The 19,775-nt window shown below is 37.6% G+C and overlaps 1 protein-coding gene across 6 annotated transcripts in view; it reads right to left on the bottom strand.

Moving 5' to 3' along the window:
- The window catches only part of exoc6 (exocyst complex component 6), a 52,175-nt gene extending 36,434 nt beyond the window's left edge, over positions 1-15,741 (bottom strand). For 5 of the 6 annotated variants that reach the window (XM_079595556.1, XM_079595553.1, XM_079595555.1 and 2 more), the window contains exons 1-2: positions 15,537-15,699; positions 1,426-1,597 (exon numbers count right to left, since the gene is read on the bottom strand). In XM_079595556.1, coding sequence (XP_079451682.1) covers positions 1,426-1,597; positions 15,537-15,661 — 297 coding nt within the window. In that variant the 5' untranslated portion in view covers positions 15,662-15,699. Of the gene's footprint in view, positions 1-1,425; positions 1,598-15,536 lie in introns of all 6 variants that reach the window. The other variant, XM_079595557.1, reaches the window with a different exon arrangement.
- Positions 15,742-19,775: the final 4,034 nt, after the last annotated feature.

Raw genomic sequence — 19,775 nt, 5'->3', positions numbered from 1 at the left:
GATGCCGTATGTGCTCTCTTGTTATCTGAATATGCTTTATATAATTTGGGTCTAATTACGAGGATTGGTGAGCCACTCCTGTGCCGTTTGGTCACCATATTTCACTCTGGGAAGTGGAAAGGGAGCTAAAGAGAATTGGCGTGCGATTCCAGCGCGAGGTCTGGAGCGCGCCGCTGAACCTCATGAACGCGCAATGACCGATCCGTCGTGGATGAAAGCTAGACACTATGGGCGTCTCTGCATCCAATGGGAGTTTGTGGACACCAAAGAAAAACAGCACAATAAATATAAAAATGTAATTGTGCAACAAACTTTGTTCTGGAGAATGGTGCTTAACCTTTCTTAATACAATTTCAAGGCAACATAATTGTCTACTGTAACTCTACTGTAGAAGAATATATGTTATTTTATACAACAGCCATTTTAAAGGCTAATGCGGTCTAAACGTGGATTTGAAAGGAAATACCCCTCTCTTTGGCCAAAATTACTTTATAACAACATTATGCACAAACAATATCAATAAAAATCATTATGTTTTTTTTTTTTACATTGTTTTTCACTAAATGAACATAAGGAATAATATTTAATTTATTATTATTTTCTTTAGTACACTACGGTTCAACAGTTTGGGGTCAATAAGATTTGTATTAGTCCAATTCAGCAAAGACACGTTACATTTATTAAAAAGTGACAGTAAAGACATTTATCATTTATATCTATTTCAAATAAATGCTATTCTTTTGAACTCTATATTCATCAAAGAATCGCAGCAAATCAACATATTAGAATGATTTCTGAAGGATCATGTGACACTAAAGACTGGAGTCCTAATACTGAAAATTCGAATGTTAAAATATCCTCAAATACATTTATTTAAAAAAAAAATATTATTTCAAAATATTCCAGGTTTTACTGTATTTTTCATGAAAGAAAATGCATCCTTATTAAGCGTAAGAGACTTATTTAAAAAACATTAAAAAATTCTTACTGACCCCAAACTTTTGAGCGGTAGTGTATATGTACCATTTTAAAAATACTAAGTAATAATAATAAGTAATAATATCTACATATATTTCTTATTACAACATTTTTAGTGCGTAAAAAATGCCACAATGACTAACAAAGCATTTTGCACTGATTCTATGGAACTTAATAAAAAGCTTTTCAACAGGATTTAAAATCAGAGCAATATTTACTTGCCAGAAAAATCAGTTTAAATAGTTGTGGTTATTCTAACTATCACCAGCTCTGTTTAGTACAATGGTGGTATATTTTCCAGTACCATGATTTTACCATCTGAAACTATTATAATAGCATGGTATTGTCATTATATATAGCAGGGACATTTTGTATTATTTCTCAATAACAACGAACAGCTTATAATTTCTAATCCCTGAAATAATTTTGATCATGATTTCCACCTACCATCAGTTTCTCAGCATCCGCTCGGACTTTCAGCAGTTCTGTGATGGCGTCCACGAATCCCTGATGATGGAAGTTGCACATTTTCTCAATCTCTCGGTCATGGTTGCGTATTCTGGCATCAAGTTTCTCCATAAACCTTTTGTGTGCGTTGGGCTGATCATCGTAAACGGATCTATAAAACAAACATCAAATTAATACATTAAACTATTTCAAACAACAAGGAAATCTTAAAGATTCACCGAAGTGTCCCAGAATTCTTCACGAATGAAGAGAGACGTGTCATCAACATTAATACAGTTTTTCATGGTGAAGCACCATTTCTAAACTCAACTCAACTTTTATTTATAAAACACTTTCAAAACCTTGAGAATGGACCAAAGTGCTGTCCATAAATAGTAAATAACTCACTCACAGTTTTCAGACCCAATCAAACACCAAAAGTCCTTTTTAAAAATATCAAAGCTTGACAATGATTTTAAAGATAATGGCAACACACATTTCAGAACATGTAAAACACCTATTATTTTAAAGAGATTAAAGGGCAGAAACACACTTGGCGCTGATGTTTCCCCTTCACATAACACACACTCCTCCTTCAATACTCTGCAGGTGGTGTTCTCAGTCTCAGAGCATGTGTGTATCAGTAGCTGTGGAGAGCTGGCGAAGTGAGGCCAACAGATGGGCCGCTTCTTCAGTGCGCTGTGAGATCACAGTGTTTTGCCCTCCTCGCTGCTCCAGATGGCCAAGAGAGCCGTCTCTCAGTGAAGAAGATCAGAATAATCCGAGATGATTCAGGGTCTTCTCACTTTCCTGACACAGACGGGAAGTGTGAAGGGAACTGACATTGCACAAGTGCTGCATGAATTCTCATTTACAATTAACGTGAAAAGTGAACGGACCATTTTATTTGTTTCAAAGCAAAACAGAATGTTCAAAATGCGCATTCAAAATGTTTGGGGGGACTTATCACCCATTAGTGATTAATTCGATTCCAAAAAGTGGTATAAAATGCCACGGTATTACCATGATTCATAACCCAAAGGGGGCTGTAACACATTATTAGAGGATCCATGAAAAATCTGAGAGAGAGAAAAAATTATTTCTTCTATAAATGTTTATTAGATCTTCGATAAATGTATATAAGATATTAATGAAATATGTTTAAGACAATATTTTAACAAATTCCTTTGGTACATTGAAGTTTTATTACAGTTGATTAAAACAAAAACTTTTTACCTGAAATAAAATAAATGTTCCAAAAATAAAACAATGACTTTATTTTAGCTAGTTGCCAATGCAACATCTCATTCTCTTTTAGTTAAACTTGATGTACTAAAACAAAAGTTATAGACCAAAAAAAAGGTATATTAAGTTTTATAGGCCTAAAACTTATTTTTAAAATATACATATAAACTATAATAGTATTTAAATCTTAAAATAACAAATTTTTTAATTTAGCCTTTACAATTTTGTCTTTACAATAGAACATTTCGGGTTTCTTAAAACACCATTTAAATTGTTTTTTTTTATATTCACATATATTTTATACATGAGGAAATGTAGCTGCTTTTAGAGATGGGACTAGATGGTGGATGCATGAATAGTTCTCCAAGTGCGCCACCCTGTGTGCAACAAGGGAACGATGCATGTTGAATCTGATGCAAACAAACCAGCACCCATAGATCAGCGCTTCTGAGTTTACACTGATGACACGGTTACTCATCACAAGTGACAGAAGTGATGTACACATGTAATAAAGATGACCAGAATAACATTCAGAAGGGGAACTTGTTTTTTATACTTCGGAGCAGTATATAATACATCATATCACAAACTCATTGCGGCCAATTTTTTGACAGTTTCCATGGATAATTCAATTAAGCAATTCAAAATATATCCCTATCATGTGTGCAGAAAATACATTCGTTTTCTTGTCTTTATCAAACACCCATTCAATTCAATTTTGAATTCACATTTTTTTGTATAGTGCTTTTAATACACATCATATCAAGAAACTTTACAGAAAGTGTATGTGTCTACATTACAATTTAGTGATCTGTTATCAGAGATGACTGTGTCCAAGTTATACATTTCAGAAATGTACACATATATCACACAGTTAGCTAACAATGTATTAATTTAACAGTGTATTAATTAAGCGCAGAAACAATGACCTCATTGAGGTAAAGAATACATTTTGTAAACAAATGTTTAGGATTATTGTGTCGCTGCCGCATTCCGTCCAGCACACCTTTCTTTCCTTCAAAGCCCAGCCAAATAAGTGAGTGTAGTAAAATGCAGTCTCCTGTTGCTATGGAACCTGTTTGATATTAAACAGTGGTATTAAAAGCGCATTAAGCCACAAGCTGCTTTTCCATTACCCTATAAATTGTGCAAATTGAAATCACGAATTGAAAATCCGCCCAAAGGAAAGACGTCAATTTCGTAAAAACTACAATATAACGCAAAATAAGTTTTTAGGTTCACATGAGGTGGTTTTCCAGGCAATTTCGAAAAAAACAATATTTAGCAAAACTGCAATGGAAAAAAATCTTTTCACCGCATTTACAGGTCATCTGGCCTACGTAACAGTCGATCTTTCTTTCTACTGGATTCTAAAAAAAACAAAGAAATGCCACAATTTACCAAGACCTCGAACAGATACGTTGCCGCTCCCAAGTATAAGGTGCTTTCCTTGTCATTAATACTTGGATGACACACCTACGTCTCCTTCGACTAAAAATAATGGCTAGTGCAGTGGCTTAAACCTACTATATGCAGTATACTTAAACCTACTAACATCAGTTTCCATGGTTTTTAGTATGACTTATCACAAAAGAGAGAGAAAAATGACACTTTAGTCGCATAACAGCGCTTAATGGAAACGCAATAGTTAATTTTACAATAGTTTTTTATTGACATTTAGAAAATATTACAAAAGTTTTGCGCAAATCTGTAATGGAAACTCCTACTGTTCCCCAGGCGGCTTTCTGTGCGAACGCTCTGAGACGGAGCCGAATGCGAATAAGCAAATGGGCTTTGGATACGCGAGTAGAGATATAACACTGTGGGTTATATCTTAAATAATTGTATTGTAATATATTGCAATAATATATTGAATCTGTGCATTCGCTCTTAAAGTGACAGCAGCCTAATACCTGCTGCACTGTCTTTAACGTTACGTTAATGTCATTTCATTCTGTTGTTTATTTGTCTGTTTTGTTTTGTAATTACTTTATTTGTTCTTATTGTATTGCTGACTGTTACCTTGTCTAATGTAATTATTTTGAGGACCTTTTTCTTACATTTGTAAACCCAGTATTCAAGTGCTGAAGTATTGATAATTGTGAAATTTCACTGAGACTTTTATCATATTACCTACCAATAATCATGTTAAATAATTGTTTGTGATTTCAAAATTTTAATACCAAAAATAATTGTGATTATGACCTACGTAGATTTGTGCAGGAAGTGAGACTGGAACTAGGCAGTTCTCTGATTTTTTTTTTTAACTTTGCAGACCTTTTACATTCATAAAGAGCTACAGACGACATGACAGTTAATATCTGAAAAAGCAAAATAGGGGCACTTTAAAATTCAAGATAAATAAGAACAACAAAGTGTGGCGACATGGTGTGAGGCTAACAAAGTTCTGCTATTCATTTGCTTCCTTGTTTTATAGAGGTGACTGCCATAACTGAAAATGCAAAGGAACTTCTCACAAAACATTATGTATCATGATGAGAATAATAAACTGAACATTTGTTCAAAGATCCATTCAGACAAGATAAATGGTGTCTCTCTATGACTATGCGAGTCCTGCAGAAGTAGGTGCTTCCTCTGTTCACAGGTTTGTTTGTGTCAGAGGTAGAACTTGCGTTGAAACTATTTCATGAGACATACTGGAAATGAAGCATCTGAACAGTGGCAGCAATTAGCATGGGGTCATATGAAACAAACTGCATTAAATGATCTCAACCAAACCTACAGACAAAAATAAAGATATTCATAATAACAAATTAGCTAGCCTAAGTCTTGGATGGCTCACGGCTAGTAAAACCGCCAGCTGGCTCTATCTATCTGATGCCAAGAAGAAGGTTCGGGTGAAATCCAGGTTGCCATTGGCAACACAGCCTCAACGTCTAGACTGTGAATGGACTGTTTAAACAACCTTTAAAATGGCACAACTACACAATGTTGCTAGTTTTGGGGGAATTTTACCACAATGTGATACAATTGCTAGGATGTTCTGAGTGGCTACTAGCAGGGATGAGAAACCAATTGCATGTTCACAACATTTTTCCAAAAATCTATTTTCTATTTGAACAGAGGATATGATGAGTGAACACCAGATTTTTTCAATGGTCCACAAGGGGGCAAATAATTTAAACCAAACAGCTTGTGTTTATTACATTTTTGTCAATGTTTGTTGTTTAACAAAAATAGCCTTTTAAATTAAATCGCCACATTCATTAATTTTTAGTCAGCTGTACTCCATATACTGTACAAACACACATTTACATGTGCCAACAAAAATATGAAAACTATCTTTATTTTGAAAACAATATATTCAACAATGTGAATTCTTTAAAGGTACACTGTGTAGTTTTTTTAAAGTATTTTATTAGCTAAAATCAATGTCTTTATTCTAGGGCTGTCCGTTAAACGCGCTATTAACAGCGTTAACGCAAACCCATTTTAACGGCGTCAATTTTTTTATCGAGAGATTAACGCCTAGCAAACTTTGTAGGTTTTTTTTTCACATGCTTTTTCAACAACTAGTAACGTTATTAAAACTACAACACCACAGCGGATCTAGCTAGACCAGAAACAATACAACAGGCACGCCGCACACACTTGATTGGGCTTGCGAACCGGCCAAAGAGTGGACGAGACGCGCAGCGCCAAGCAAGTTGTGTCTAGGACAACTCGTATCGCACATCGGACGCGCACTTTCTCAGTTTATGGCCAGCAATAAAAACGGCGAATGGCGCCGCCGGTGTGTGTACACTCATAGAGAATAATGCAGGCGCGTAGCCAGTAATGGGCCAGGGCGGCACTAGCCCGCCCACATTACTCACTGGCCCGCCCAGGCAAGTTTGATAAAAAAATACATGTTTAGTTTAGTTTTATTATTCGAATGTAGTTAAGAAAATATATAAATATAAACCTGATTTATTGTTGACTGGTGTGTGTTTAATTTGTTTTCCGAAAAATGTAAATGTTGAAGCCAGTTGTAAAGCCTCCCTCTGGAACGTGATTGGTTGCTACGGTTGCTAGGGGTTCTGACAGGAAGACTCTCTGGGCGGCGGGCTCTGGCGGCCTTTTTAAGGGGGTCGCACACCGGACGAGAAGAGCAGCGCAGCGCCTTGTTTTTAAAATCCGAACACATTATTCTCTATGAGAGTACACACACCAGCAGCGCCATTCGGCGTCTGTCTGCGGCGCCCAGAAACGACTGCAGGACCTTGTTCAAAATCCTGCCGCGCCAATGTGCCATGTATAGTTTTTTTATATTCAATTTACACTTATTTGTCTCAAATCGTCGTTAATGTATACTGACTTCACCCTGTGCTGCAAAATACACATTTCTTTTTACATTAATTTACAGAAATCAGCAGCAGAATGAAAATTGCTGATGTTATCGGATTTTCAGGTGAAATTCTCAATTCATTCAGTTAATGGACGCTCTGAGGTAAAGTGTTCAGACTGCAGACTCAGCAACGATTGTATTTAATTACTGGTATACAGTACAATCATAACATAGTACAGACATGACCTTAATTCCATAATGTCCTAAAACATAACAATATTGCTGGCCATAAACTGTGAAAGTGCGCGTCCGGTCTGCGATACCTCGAGTTGTCCTCGACGCTACACTGCGCTTCTCGTCTGGTGTGGTTTAATTATTATTTTAAGTCTTTTTTTTTCTAAGACTAAAAACTATAGGCCCACTCACTTTTTCACTGGCCCGCCCAAAATACAATTTCTGCCTACGTCACTGGAATAATGTGTTCGAATTTTAAATACGAGGCGCTGCGCTTCTCGTCCGGTGTGCGACCCCCTGTAACGTTACGTTTTGAGTGGATGAATGATGAGCGCGAGACCCCAAAATGGATGCCAATAAGATTCTGGTTTACTTTTAAAAAGTTGCCAAATGGTTCAATTGACAAGACCAAAGTGATCTGTGTGTTGTGTCATTGTGAACAGAGTATCATCGCAGCACGTCCAGTCTACCACTTGATGGCCAAGCACACACACAGCTGATGTGTTTCTACGCCCACTCGTCAATATCAGTAACGTTACCTCGTCAGTATACCCTTTTATTGATGGACAGTGTTACATTGTGTGAGAGATTATTTGCTCCAAGTGAGAATGAGTGTGAAATTTAACACGCATACCAATGTTGTTTTCAATAAAAAACCTTTGCACAAAGCAAAGCCGATCCACTTTGCCATGTTGATAAGAGCATTAAAATGAGAAAAAATAATGGGACAAAAAGAAATCAAGAGACCTTAGAATAGATAAAAATGTGCGATTAATCGCGAGTTAACTATGGCATTTAATGCGATTAATCGCGATTAAATATTTTAATCGTTTGACAGCCCTACTTTATTCATAAATATGTCCTCATTGGTGTAAAATTCCCTCTGCCAATGATCTGACTTATCCTCGTAAGCGAAGAATTTCTTATCTTTATTTACATGGGACGGGTAAGTCTTTCCGCCATCTTGAAAAACTATAATAGCAGAGAGGGACAAAAATTACTAGCCTACCTCAACATGTTTTTGTTCAAGGCCAGCTTCACGTGACTGAAACCAGCTGAAATGGACGCTTGTCACTGTCCCGGCAAATTTGAAAGGCTGCACTGAACACAACTTCATAATGCAGGATCATATATGCCGAGCCACAGGAGAAGGAATCCTCGTCGACAAAAAAGCAAAAAAAAAATTTTTTTAAAGGAAACGTGACCGGCGAATTCAAAAAACGAGGGTAAATATCGGGATAGCTTTTCCCAGGTGGAAAGAGCTAATGAAGGGAAAAGACTTTTAAACGGACGCTGAAGTTGCCTGCTTTCTTCCCGACAGGTAAGTCAATGTTACGGTCTAAATTACAAGCTTTTTTTTATTGCTTGGTTGTGTAATTTATTAGATAGGCAGCATAACAGTAGAAGATATATAGTCAAACTTGATGAAGTGATATGGTGAACATGTTGTCATAGCTTCTTGGTACATAACGGCTACCGTAGTTGCAACACGCATTTGAAAAAGCGAGGCATTTGAATGCACTATTCGTTTGAATGCAAAACATTATTTTAAATTGTGTACCTTTTCCTACACAGTGTACCTTTAAGATTAAGTTTATGTTGTGAATATATCTGATTAATCTCATTTAAGATGCGTTTGGTTCTCAATGAACCTACTGAAAAGTAGGCCTACTTTTAGTTTACCGGTGTTCATTCACTGTTTTGGCTTCAGCTCATGCAGCTCAAACTGGTCAATAGAGTGCATTAGAGCCCGTCCACTAAGAACTTTTTCCCATTGAGATTTAAAAATAGTCTTTGTTAAAGCGTTAGAAGTCATGAACCAAACCAACCAGATACGGCGTGACTTTTAACATAACAAACTTTAATTTTAGGCAAAAAGTATTTGAAAATGGGACAAAAAGACAAAGATAAAATACTGTGTATTTCATGGATTAATGAGGGAAAGAACAACAATCCCATGAAGCATTGGGAATGACATAGGGTGCTTTCACACTAGCACTTTTGGTCCACACCCGTGTTCGATTAACTAGGCTAATTGATGACATGATTCGATAAAACCGTGTGTTTGCTCTCATTCACTTTCCTGAAAATGTGACTGACACTGCAAGCAGAGAAAATCACATATTTAATCACTGGACTTCCACGACACAAATCGGCACAATCTCAAATTAGATTTGTCTCATTATAACAACTTAAAATACTCCATTCGTGGTTATACAGATAAGATTAAGTCCTCAATCGAATAAACAAAATAATTTAATTTACTTTATGGTAAAATGATGTACAACTGATGTACGCCCAACAGCTATAGAATATCCATAATGAACTGTGAGTCGCGCACTGAATTAATTCCCACGTCTCGCCAGGAGATGGCGCCACAGCGGAATCAATCATCCATCCATTTTCCAAACAGACCAAACAAACTGCTGGTCCAGCATAATATCATACAGGTATAAATTCCTTTTTAATTGATCAATCTTTTCATTTCTACTGGAGCTGCCAGTTTGATACGTTTCCATTCATTATTAAACAGCAAGCATAAACTATGCAAAACCGACAGCCGTTCCGGCGGACTCAGTGTCCGAATTCACACGCACTCGTTTTCATTCACTCCTTCAAGTGGACTGTATTAGTGGAGTAATGTAGGCAGGGAATAGTGAATGAGGGTACTATAGGGTGCAATGGATATCACTTTGGGTTAGGGTTAGGGTTAGGGTTAGCCCTAACCCTAACACAGCATATCACTTTGTCTTCTGCTCTTTTTCCTGTTGTGGCGGTTAGCAAACAGCGTTATATTACCGTGTGCGCTTCTTCTGGATTGGAGTGTGGATCGCCTGTGACCGACTGTATTCGTTGTCTGACTGTAGAGTCAGTACTGAAATTTTAAAAATGTGACGATACCAGTATTTCCCTTTAGCATTTTTGAGCGGATTCTTAAACACCTCTGATTGGCCATTAAAGACTCAACATATATGTCTCTGTTTGGCCATTGTCTTGACACGCTCAATGTGATTGGCTACAATGATAAATGCTTCAAAAACATGTCTTTGACGCTCTTCATTGAACGGATATACAGATACACACGGGAGCGTTTGAAAGCGGCGTCTAACAGCGGATATATTAGGGATCCGCTGATAAACGACTGCTTTTAAATGCTCCCGCGCATGGTGAAGAGCGTCACTTGGTACCGAAGTCGGTACTTTTGACAACTCTACAGTCAGACAACGAATACAGTCATCGTACTGTATGCGTCCCATGACAGTTCAGGACGAATACATGTACCCTTACACCCCTAATATATATCAAATGTAAGTGTTTCGACAGCATAGCAAGCTAAAATTTGACAACCCTAGCTAGGTGGAAATACTGGCCCAAAAGCTGAAATGAAAACTCTGCTTGTATTGTAAGGCGTAGACCAACTAAGATGTATTCAGCTTTACAAAGCAGTTTGCCCTATTTTTATTTTTTACATGCATCCCCTGTGCGGTTACCTTGTCGGCCTTTTCCTGCCACCCAGATGGAAAATGCTGAGGGCGATTTTCTATTGAAAACACGCAAAGCTTCCTAAAATCGGTGCCCACTTCTACTGCCTTTCAGAAGGTCATATTACACCCCGTAATGGGATATCCTTTCTGCGAATCTGCACACAGGCACACAGAACTACTATCAGCAGGACCATGGTCACAATGAGTTTCCTCCTTCCTGTTATTGAATTCAACAGACCAAAGAGCGGCAAGTTCCGGACAACTGCCAGGAGGTACTGAAGGAAACACAAACACAGAGCGAGTAAAAGTCAAGCCTCTTCACTTACGGCTCAAACACAACACAGAACATTATACATCTGCCACAGGGTAGTTAATGAAACCAAACTAAACCCCATTGTAACACAAGCTTGAATGAGTGTCATTCACTATGTTTACATTTAACAATATAGGCTTAGGAAATAGGTTTTTGCAAAAAGCATCATTCTGAAACATGTAAACGTGAACAGTGTTCTCGTTTAAGACAAAATGACCCAGGTTTTTGACAGAGAACACAGCACATGTGGTCATATAAACACACAAGTGACATTTATTACAGGTTTCTATAGATAATCTCTAAATTAAATGGCTGAAATAATGGAAAAGTATGGAGAAAGCTGCTTAGTGATGGTAGCAAACATATATTTGAGTTAAAGGGACGGTTCACTCAAACATTTTAATTCTGTCTACATTTATTCACCCTCATGCCAATCCAAATTCCAAATCCACAAGACTATGATTAATCTTCAAAACACAAATAGTGATGTTTTAAATGAAACAAAGGTTTCTATCCATCCGTCAATGTAACGCGTATCTGTGGGAAACGCGTATCTGTGACTACGTTTACATGCTGTTAAAATTCGGGTTATGGTCGGGTTAAGGTCACTATTTGGGTTTCTGAAACATTCGGGATAACCCGTTTACATGCGTGAGCAGAGAGAGTTACTCCTGTATACATGGAATGTGTAATCAGTCGCCAATATCCCGATGTAAACGGCGACGCACGGTTAGCGTCTGGACGTTAGACGCAATGCGTCATTTTCGATTCTTTTTCCTGTATCCAAAGACAACAACAACAGCAGCAGCAGGCGGATAATGAATAGTTTGGGGCAGATAGCGATAGTCTTTGTTTGCGCTTTGGCGCTGGTACTGATCCACCAGCAGCACTTGACACTACTGTGCCTCGTGGTCTTTATTAATAGAAGGAGAGAAATTGAGCAAGAGATGGGAAATGTAGCTGGAGCTGTGCCACACATATAAAGAAATTGGTCTCCTCCTCGCTCCAAAAGTGCGGTGCTGTGCTGCGTCTCGCCATGTTAACCTCGACTTGTTTACTTCTGCTATAGGCCTACTGCACGCGGGGTTTTTTTATGCGCCGTCTCTACTCAAAAGACCAAGATTCCTTGCGAATAGAACATGCGCAGAACACACATTTTGATGGGGATATTTCCCGAAACGCGTTTACAAGACCAAATATTCGGGTTAGAAAAGGGGTACCGCAGGTATAATATCCCGGTTTTTAAAAACCGGGATATGAGCATATCCGGGTTTTTGCCGGTGTTTACATGGCCGTGCGCGACCGGGTTATTGCTAATATCCCGGTTTTGAACGGGTTATTGGCTGCATTTAAACGTAGTCACTGTTACAAATGCCCCAGGCACAACGTTTAACCATATTTTTGATAAAAATACGACGGTAATAGCCTGCCGAGACCAAAAATATGAGACGCCTGTGTTAAAGTCAATGGAGCACTGTGAAAAAGTGTCGGACCTCTGTGGGAGCTCGTTCTTTGCTGCGCTGTGATTGGTCAATCTACATTCTAGGGTGTGGCTTAGCCAAATGCGAATTGTTTATTCAAAGCAATGAAATAACTGTCTGTAAAAAAGTGCATAACCTTTAAACTAATTAATGTTCATAAATCAAATATAATTTTATAAATTGCATAAACAATTATTATGAACATAACAGCATCATGATGTTTTTATGCATAGTTTAATACAAAGAGCAGAAGCACAGATCACAGAGTAGGCCTACTTCTTTTGCATTTAAAAACATTACATACAAAAAAAATTAAATGTCTCCAGACATGTTTTTATTTACTTATGTGTCAAGTAGCCGTGTAATAAGCGGGATAATCTACATCCAGCCAGTTGTTATTTCAGAATAAACCCTGACAGGGTGATCAGGACGGATGTACATTATCACTTACATGACATGTCTTTACATTACTTTTTACTTAGTAATAGTTATGGTCGGCAGTCGGCACTTGACCTTTTTATTAATGAAATAAAAAATTATGAAGAATTAATTTTAATCTAATATGACTGATTCAGTGGGATAAATCCGTTGCTCTAAAATACCCCTTTTTTTTAAATCAAACTGACTGCCAAATTTAAACAGTGCAACCAAGTGGAAAAGCTGAGGCACATTACGATAAAGCACTTTCCCTGCACACCTTTGAGCTTACAAGGTGAAATCATTAAAAGCAGGTGAAGCTTTCCTTCAAAGACTTGATAATATCTGTGGAATGAGAAAATACAGCTGTTGTAATGATCAGTGTGAATGTCAGTACAGAGCGTGTGGCCTCAGGACATGATGCACAAGCTGGAATGTCGACAAATTTGCATGTCCTGAAGATCTGCTTTCTGGAGGCCTTTATCAACAGCTGGTTTGGTTAACATTCAAATTAATGAATCTCTCACTATCGTCACAACTGTGTAATATGAGCCATCTTGACCTTCTGTTGCATGACAGAAAAGTCTAATTTTTAAACGTTTCTTTGTCACAACAAATTGCAAAGTGAATTATGGCTTCCAGAAGTTTAAGTTATAGCCAAAAGGGCTACTGCGTTTTCTGACTAGATTCACATTCATATTCAGATAAGTGAAAAAAAGTGAAAGAATTTCAGAGTGAGTGAAAAAAGGTCAGCTGTATTCTGCTGAAATCAAAATTTCTACTGTAATGATCAAGCCAAAGGCCTCACAATAAGATGCAGCGGAGTGCTACTGAAATCTATCATTTCATAAATGCATGGTGTGATGTAGCCAAACTTAAATAAAAAAATCATAGAGCTAACAATCTCATGATGGGATACAGCCATGCTCCACTGAAATAAAAAAAACTAACAAAAAGTCATGTAAAGATCATAATTCATAATTCATAACATCACAAATACTAATAATGAAATAAAAATCAAGTCAAAGATGTCATCGTTCATGATTTAGCAACTGAAATTATGATTTTATCAGAAATCATAAAGCCAAAAAACAGCTGAGCGATAAAGAAATACTTTTTTGAGAATTCATAAAGCCTTATGTCATGATGGAATCCAGCTGAACACTACAGAAATCATGATTTCATCAGAAATCATAAAGCCAATGATGACATGATGAGATGCAGCTGAGCACTACCGGAATCATGATTTCATCAGAAATCATAAAGCCAATGATGACATGATGAGATGCAACTGAGCACTACCGGAATCATGATTTCATCAGAAATGATAAAGCCAAAGACGTCATGACAGAACGCAGCTGAGTGCTGCTGAAATCATGTTGTTGTTGTTTTTTTAAATCATAAAGCCAAAGATGACATGATGGGATCCAGCTGAGCACTACCGAAATCATGGTTTTATCAGAAAACATAAAGCCAAATATGTCATGACAGGACGCAGATGAGAGCTACCGAAATCATGATATTATCAGAAATTATGAAGCCAAAAATGTCATGACAGGATACAGGTAAGCACTTCCGCAATCATCATGATTGTTTATTTTTTAGTAAATCATAAAGCCAAAGATGTCATGATGGGAAATAGCTGAATGCTACCAAGTACCAACATAATTATTATTATTTTTAAATAATAGTGCTAACAAAATCAAGATTTTATCAGATATCATTTTAACTCTTAAGAATTATGGGATGTAGTTGAACGCTTCTGAAATCAAGACTTTATAAGAAATCATGAAACCAAAGATGTGATGACATGATGACAGTAGCAAATGTCTACTGGAATAAAAAAGCATCATCATGAAATCATGATTTCTACTGAAATGATCCAGCCGAATATCTCATGATGAAATCCAACTGTGCTGAAATGATCAAATTGTGATTGACATCATGATTTCTACTGAAATGATCCAGCTACGGCTGAGCTAAGAGCAGAATATTAATATCCAGTTCAGCCCAGACTCATTTGCTAACGCCACACCCACCCATATTTCGTCAGCTTTCATTCTTCCGTACTTGAAATGTGTTTGAAAAAAAGGAAATAGAGTGTATACTGGAGTATTTAATCTGACAGAGCTGTCCATTTGGAAAAACTAAAGCTATTTTGCTCCGAGCTTTCCACCTGTCGACGGCTCCATCATCATATCCATAATGCAGTGAGACCGTCACTGGGCCTGTGCTGCTTCACCTCAGATGTTTACATCTTATATTATTAAACCACAACAACACCAGACAGACAGAGAGATAGACAGACATGTCATGGAACATTATGACAAATATTTCAGACATAACATCTTCATTACTAGCTGAATGACAGCAAAACGGCGATCAACAGCCTGTGTCATTGAACGTGTGTGTGTTTGAATCAGTATCAAGAGGACATCATACAGCGACAATTCAAATCATTCATGTGGAAAAACATAAAATCATATCGAATCGATCAACACTTTATTTGATAGCTTTAACAGCAATGGTAAAGTCCTACTGAGCTGCATCTTTAGCTAACAAAGGCCTGCTTTCCATCCATTAGACAGGAGAAAACATCACACCACCATCTGAACCTTAAATAAGAGCAGATGATGCACATCTCTCACCGTAGCGTCGGCCCCACACACGCCGTGTCCGTGCTCTCGATCTCCTGTAATATTCGTTCATGTTCGGTGATAGTCTCCAAGCTCTCGCTCTCCGCCATGTTGGCTCTAATCGTCACAGTGTTCATTTGTGACAATGCTGAGAGAGATGCAGTAACACGAGTCCGCCGGCAGGGGGAGCTGCCGCCAGACTGGCAGGGTCAAGCTCAAATAAGTGGAACTATCCTTTCTCTTGACCGTAGATGGCAAAAAATATCATCTCAACACAATTTCTGAATGTATTAAATATATTTGTAGTTAGCTACATGTAAGTAAGGTCATACTCAGGACAGGTATATTTAGGCTAATAAATAAATAAACAAGAGTAGGCTAACACAAAAAATCTACCTTGTACTGGTATATTGTTGTTACTTTTGACCCACCTGTGTGTTACTTTCGTCCCAACTGGCGGGGTCAAAAGTAACATGAGCAATCTTAAATTCAAAGTGAAATTATACTGAAGTTGTTCTATATTTTTACAAAATACCACCTGGTATTGATAGACCACACTTGTGAGTGACTGACCACAGCAAAAATATATCTCTGTCTAAACCATTTTTTAATATTTCTGAAAAAATTTTACTTTCGCCCCTGCTCTCCCCTACTTTTAAAAGTTATTCCCTTTAGAAAAAGTAACTAATTGCATTAGTTACTTTTTACGGATATCGATGCGCACGGCTGTAAGCTAGTTATTTTAGTCGATAAAGTTTTAAATATAGGTATTTTTCTTACACAAACGCATCACTTCGCTTCAGAAGGCCTTTGTTAACCCCCGGAGCCGTGTGGAGAACTTTTATCATGGATGGATGGACTTTGATGGACTTATAAATAAAACAGTAATTCAAAAAAGAAGATATAAAAAAAATATACGGCCATGCATGCCATTATAAGCTTGAGAGAGCCAGGACATGTTTTAATAACTCTGATTGTATTCGACTGAAAGAAGAATGTCATATACACCTATGACTTGAGGGTGAGTAAATCATGGGCTCATTTTCATTTTTGGGTGAACCATTTAAACCTTCACAATTTGGTTTCCCCAATTTGAAAATGCATCTATAAAAAAACACTATTAATGTTAAATCATAAACGTTCCATATGGTAACGCAATACATCGATAAAAAACACTCTTTACCTTAAACTCGTTCCTAGGGGCAGGTCTACTGATTCCAGTTCTGCAAAAACATTCCCATAGACCTTTCCTTCTCCTTTGTCCTCTTCTTGGGGACTTGTGGGAGTCTTGAGACTGCTACTGCTGCCGTACATGTTAGTCTGTGTGTTGTGTTGGGAGAGCCGTGCTCCAGCAGGACATACATATACTACGGTCAGCAGAAAACTGCAACTAAGGAAAAGGCAAAGACCTTGTGATCCCTAGTACTTTGAATCCAACAAAACAGGCTTAAGTGCTGTCCTGTTAAATATTTCCCAATTGTGCTTCAAGAGTTATTCACACTGCTGGACTGGGATCTTTATTTTATGGTACCTATAAAAGACAAAGAAAAGGAATGTAATATTGTAAAAATGCTTTACAAATGTTTATGACAAGTTCATGTATACATAAATTAATGTATTAAAACTATTTGTAAGAATAAACTCAAATCATGCATGCATCTTACTGTAAATATAGGCCTATTCATTTTAACTACTCAAAAGTTTGGATTTTTTTTTTTATGAAAAAGTGTCTTATGCTCACTAAGACTGCATTTCTTTTACTGCATTATTCAGTAAACTAGAGGAATAAATCACATTTAAATATATTTACATAGAAAAGTTATTTTTTAAATTGTAATAATATTTCACAATATTACTGTTTATTTGTGATCAAGTAAATGGTGAGCATAACATTTAAAAATCGTAAAGATTCCAAACTTTTGACCAGTAGCACAGATTCTGCTCTTGAAACTGAAAAGTGAACAGAGAATAATGAAATAATTACGGCATTACAGCAGTGTTTGATTACGTTACGATTGTTCATTTTACATCATCTTGCAAATTACACAGATTACAAAACACTGTTCTGTTTGCTGGTGATGTCTTAACAAATGGTTCCTCACTGCTTCACAACAACAAGAAAAGCTTGTGACCTAACTTGTACAGGAAACAAGATGAACCTTTAAAAAAACTTTTTTTAACTTCTCTTTACCACACTTAATTAACTGTTTTTTGTTTTTTTCTTCTTCTTGTTTTTATTGTCAGTTTGCGACAGGGCTGGGGGGGGTCACATGCATTGCCTAAAAGCAATCTGTAAATTGTTGTTCGTCAACCTGTCCTAAAAAAACAGGCATGTTGTTTCTTAACATGGTCTTATCTGGTTCTGCATTATGGTTAGTATTTAACATTTAATATATAACATTTTTAAATGGGTAACATTAGTTTGGGGACCAATTCTCACTATTAACTTTGCTTGGCTTGCATATTAGCATATTGGCTATAAAGCATATATTAATGCCTTCTTCTATGACCATATTCTACATCCTTTAATCCTACCCCATTGCTAAATAACAACTACAACATGGCGAAGGATCCAAGGAGACGCTGGAGAACATGAGGGAGAAACTAGAGATCGAAGAAGAGTAACAGGGCTAATCGTCACTGGAGAACAAGTTTTTTACAATACAGATTGTTTCAAAGCAGCTTATAGATAATAGGAAAATAATGCAACAAAGTTTGTTTAGAAGAAAATAGAGTCACAGTCCAGCTTAAGTAAGTTCAGTTATGGTTAATTTTTGTTGTAAAAGAGTTGTATAGCCGCTCTGGAGAAAACCGTGATTTCATCGTCCAGCTCAGTTCAGTTCTCATATTAAGGAATGCAGGCAGATCAATAATATTGTTGATATTAAGTTAAATGTCCCCAACTAAGCAAACCAAAAGCCAAAGGTGAAAAAGTGGCAAGGAGCCAAAACTCCATTAGGTGACAATGGATTAAAAAAAAAAAACCATGGTACAAAACGCGAACAGTGAATGATTATGATTCAGGCAGCATTACATGAACATTCAGAATATTATCCAGTTCCATCTGGTTAAAGATCGGAGTCATCACACGGGTATGGAGACGGGTTTGTTGAGGATCAGTGCTGATGGCTGACGTGTCGATGAGGCCTTCACAGGGGGGAGTCTAGTTGACATCCTCTGCTGACACTTCAGGGATGCGTTGTGGCCGTGTCTAGGCTCAGGTCCTCCATCTAATCTGATACGGCCTGGATACGGCTGACTACATCATGCGTTGTGGCCGTGTCTAGGCGCAGGTCCTCCATCTAATCTGATACGCCTGGATACGGCTGACTACATCATGCGTTGTGGCCGTGTCTAGGCGCAGGTCCTCCATCTAATCTGATACGCCTGGATACGGCTGACTACATCATGCGTTGTGGCCGTGTCTAGGCGCAGGTCCTCCATCTAATCTGATACGGCCTGGATACGGCTGACTACATCATGCGTTGTGGCCGTGTCTAGGCGCAGGTCCTCCATCTAATCTGATACGGCCTGGATACGGCTGACTACATCATGCGTTGTGGCCGTGTCTATGCACAGGTTTGTGAGCGTTGGGTGACGGTAAAGCATGGTGAAAACATGACAAACACTGTGGCTGAATCCAAAATCACCCCCTAACCCTATATCAATATTCCCTACGTTAGTCGGGCAGCCGTTGAGCGTACATCGGCTGTACACTCGTTATTGCGGTGCAATGTGGGATTGAATAAGTGCACTTGATAATGTCCACTACGGTTTCAGACACCACTACAAATGGCTGTCCTCTCAAATAATGCCCTATTTGAGGGTATAGGGGCGATTTCCGATTCAGCATGTGATGCAAAATCATTATTACTTCAGTCTTCAGTGACACATGATCCTTCAGAAATATTTCCAATATGCTGATTTGCTGCTCAAGAAACATTTCTTATTATTATCATCAATGTTGAAAACAGTTTTGCTGCTTCATAATAGCTGAATAACATCACATGACGATAGAGTTGTGATACCAGCACAGTTTACAACCACAAATAATACTACTGTTTTTCTTAAAGTATTGTACACTTCTGTTTTGTCAACTTTAAAAATGTTTGCTTTTACTCAGATAACAAGCATCTAAGCACAACATCAAGACAAGCACAGACAAGTGTATCACTTATCCTTTCTAAAGGAGCCCGGGATGTACGGTATTTTCATTTTCACCCACAGGAAAATTAAACAGCTGCGCCTACG

Source organism: Phoxinus phoxinus (genome assembly GCF_949152265.1).
Source record: "Phoxinus phoxinus genome assembly, chromosome: 21".
Lineage (NCBI taxonomy): Eukaryota > Metazoa > Chordata > Actinopteri > Cypriniformes > Leuciscidae > Phoxinus > Phoxinus phoxinus.
Note: the sequence above shows the minus strand (reverse complement) of the source record. Positions and strands in the feature narration are given on the sequence as shown.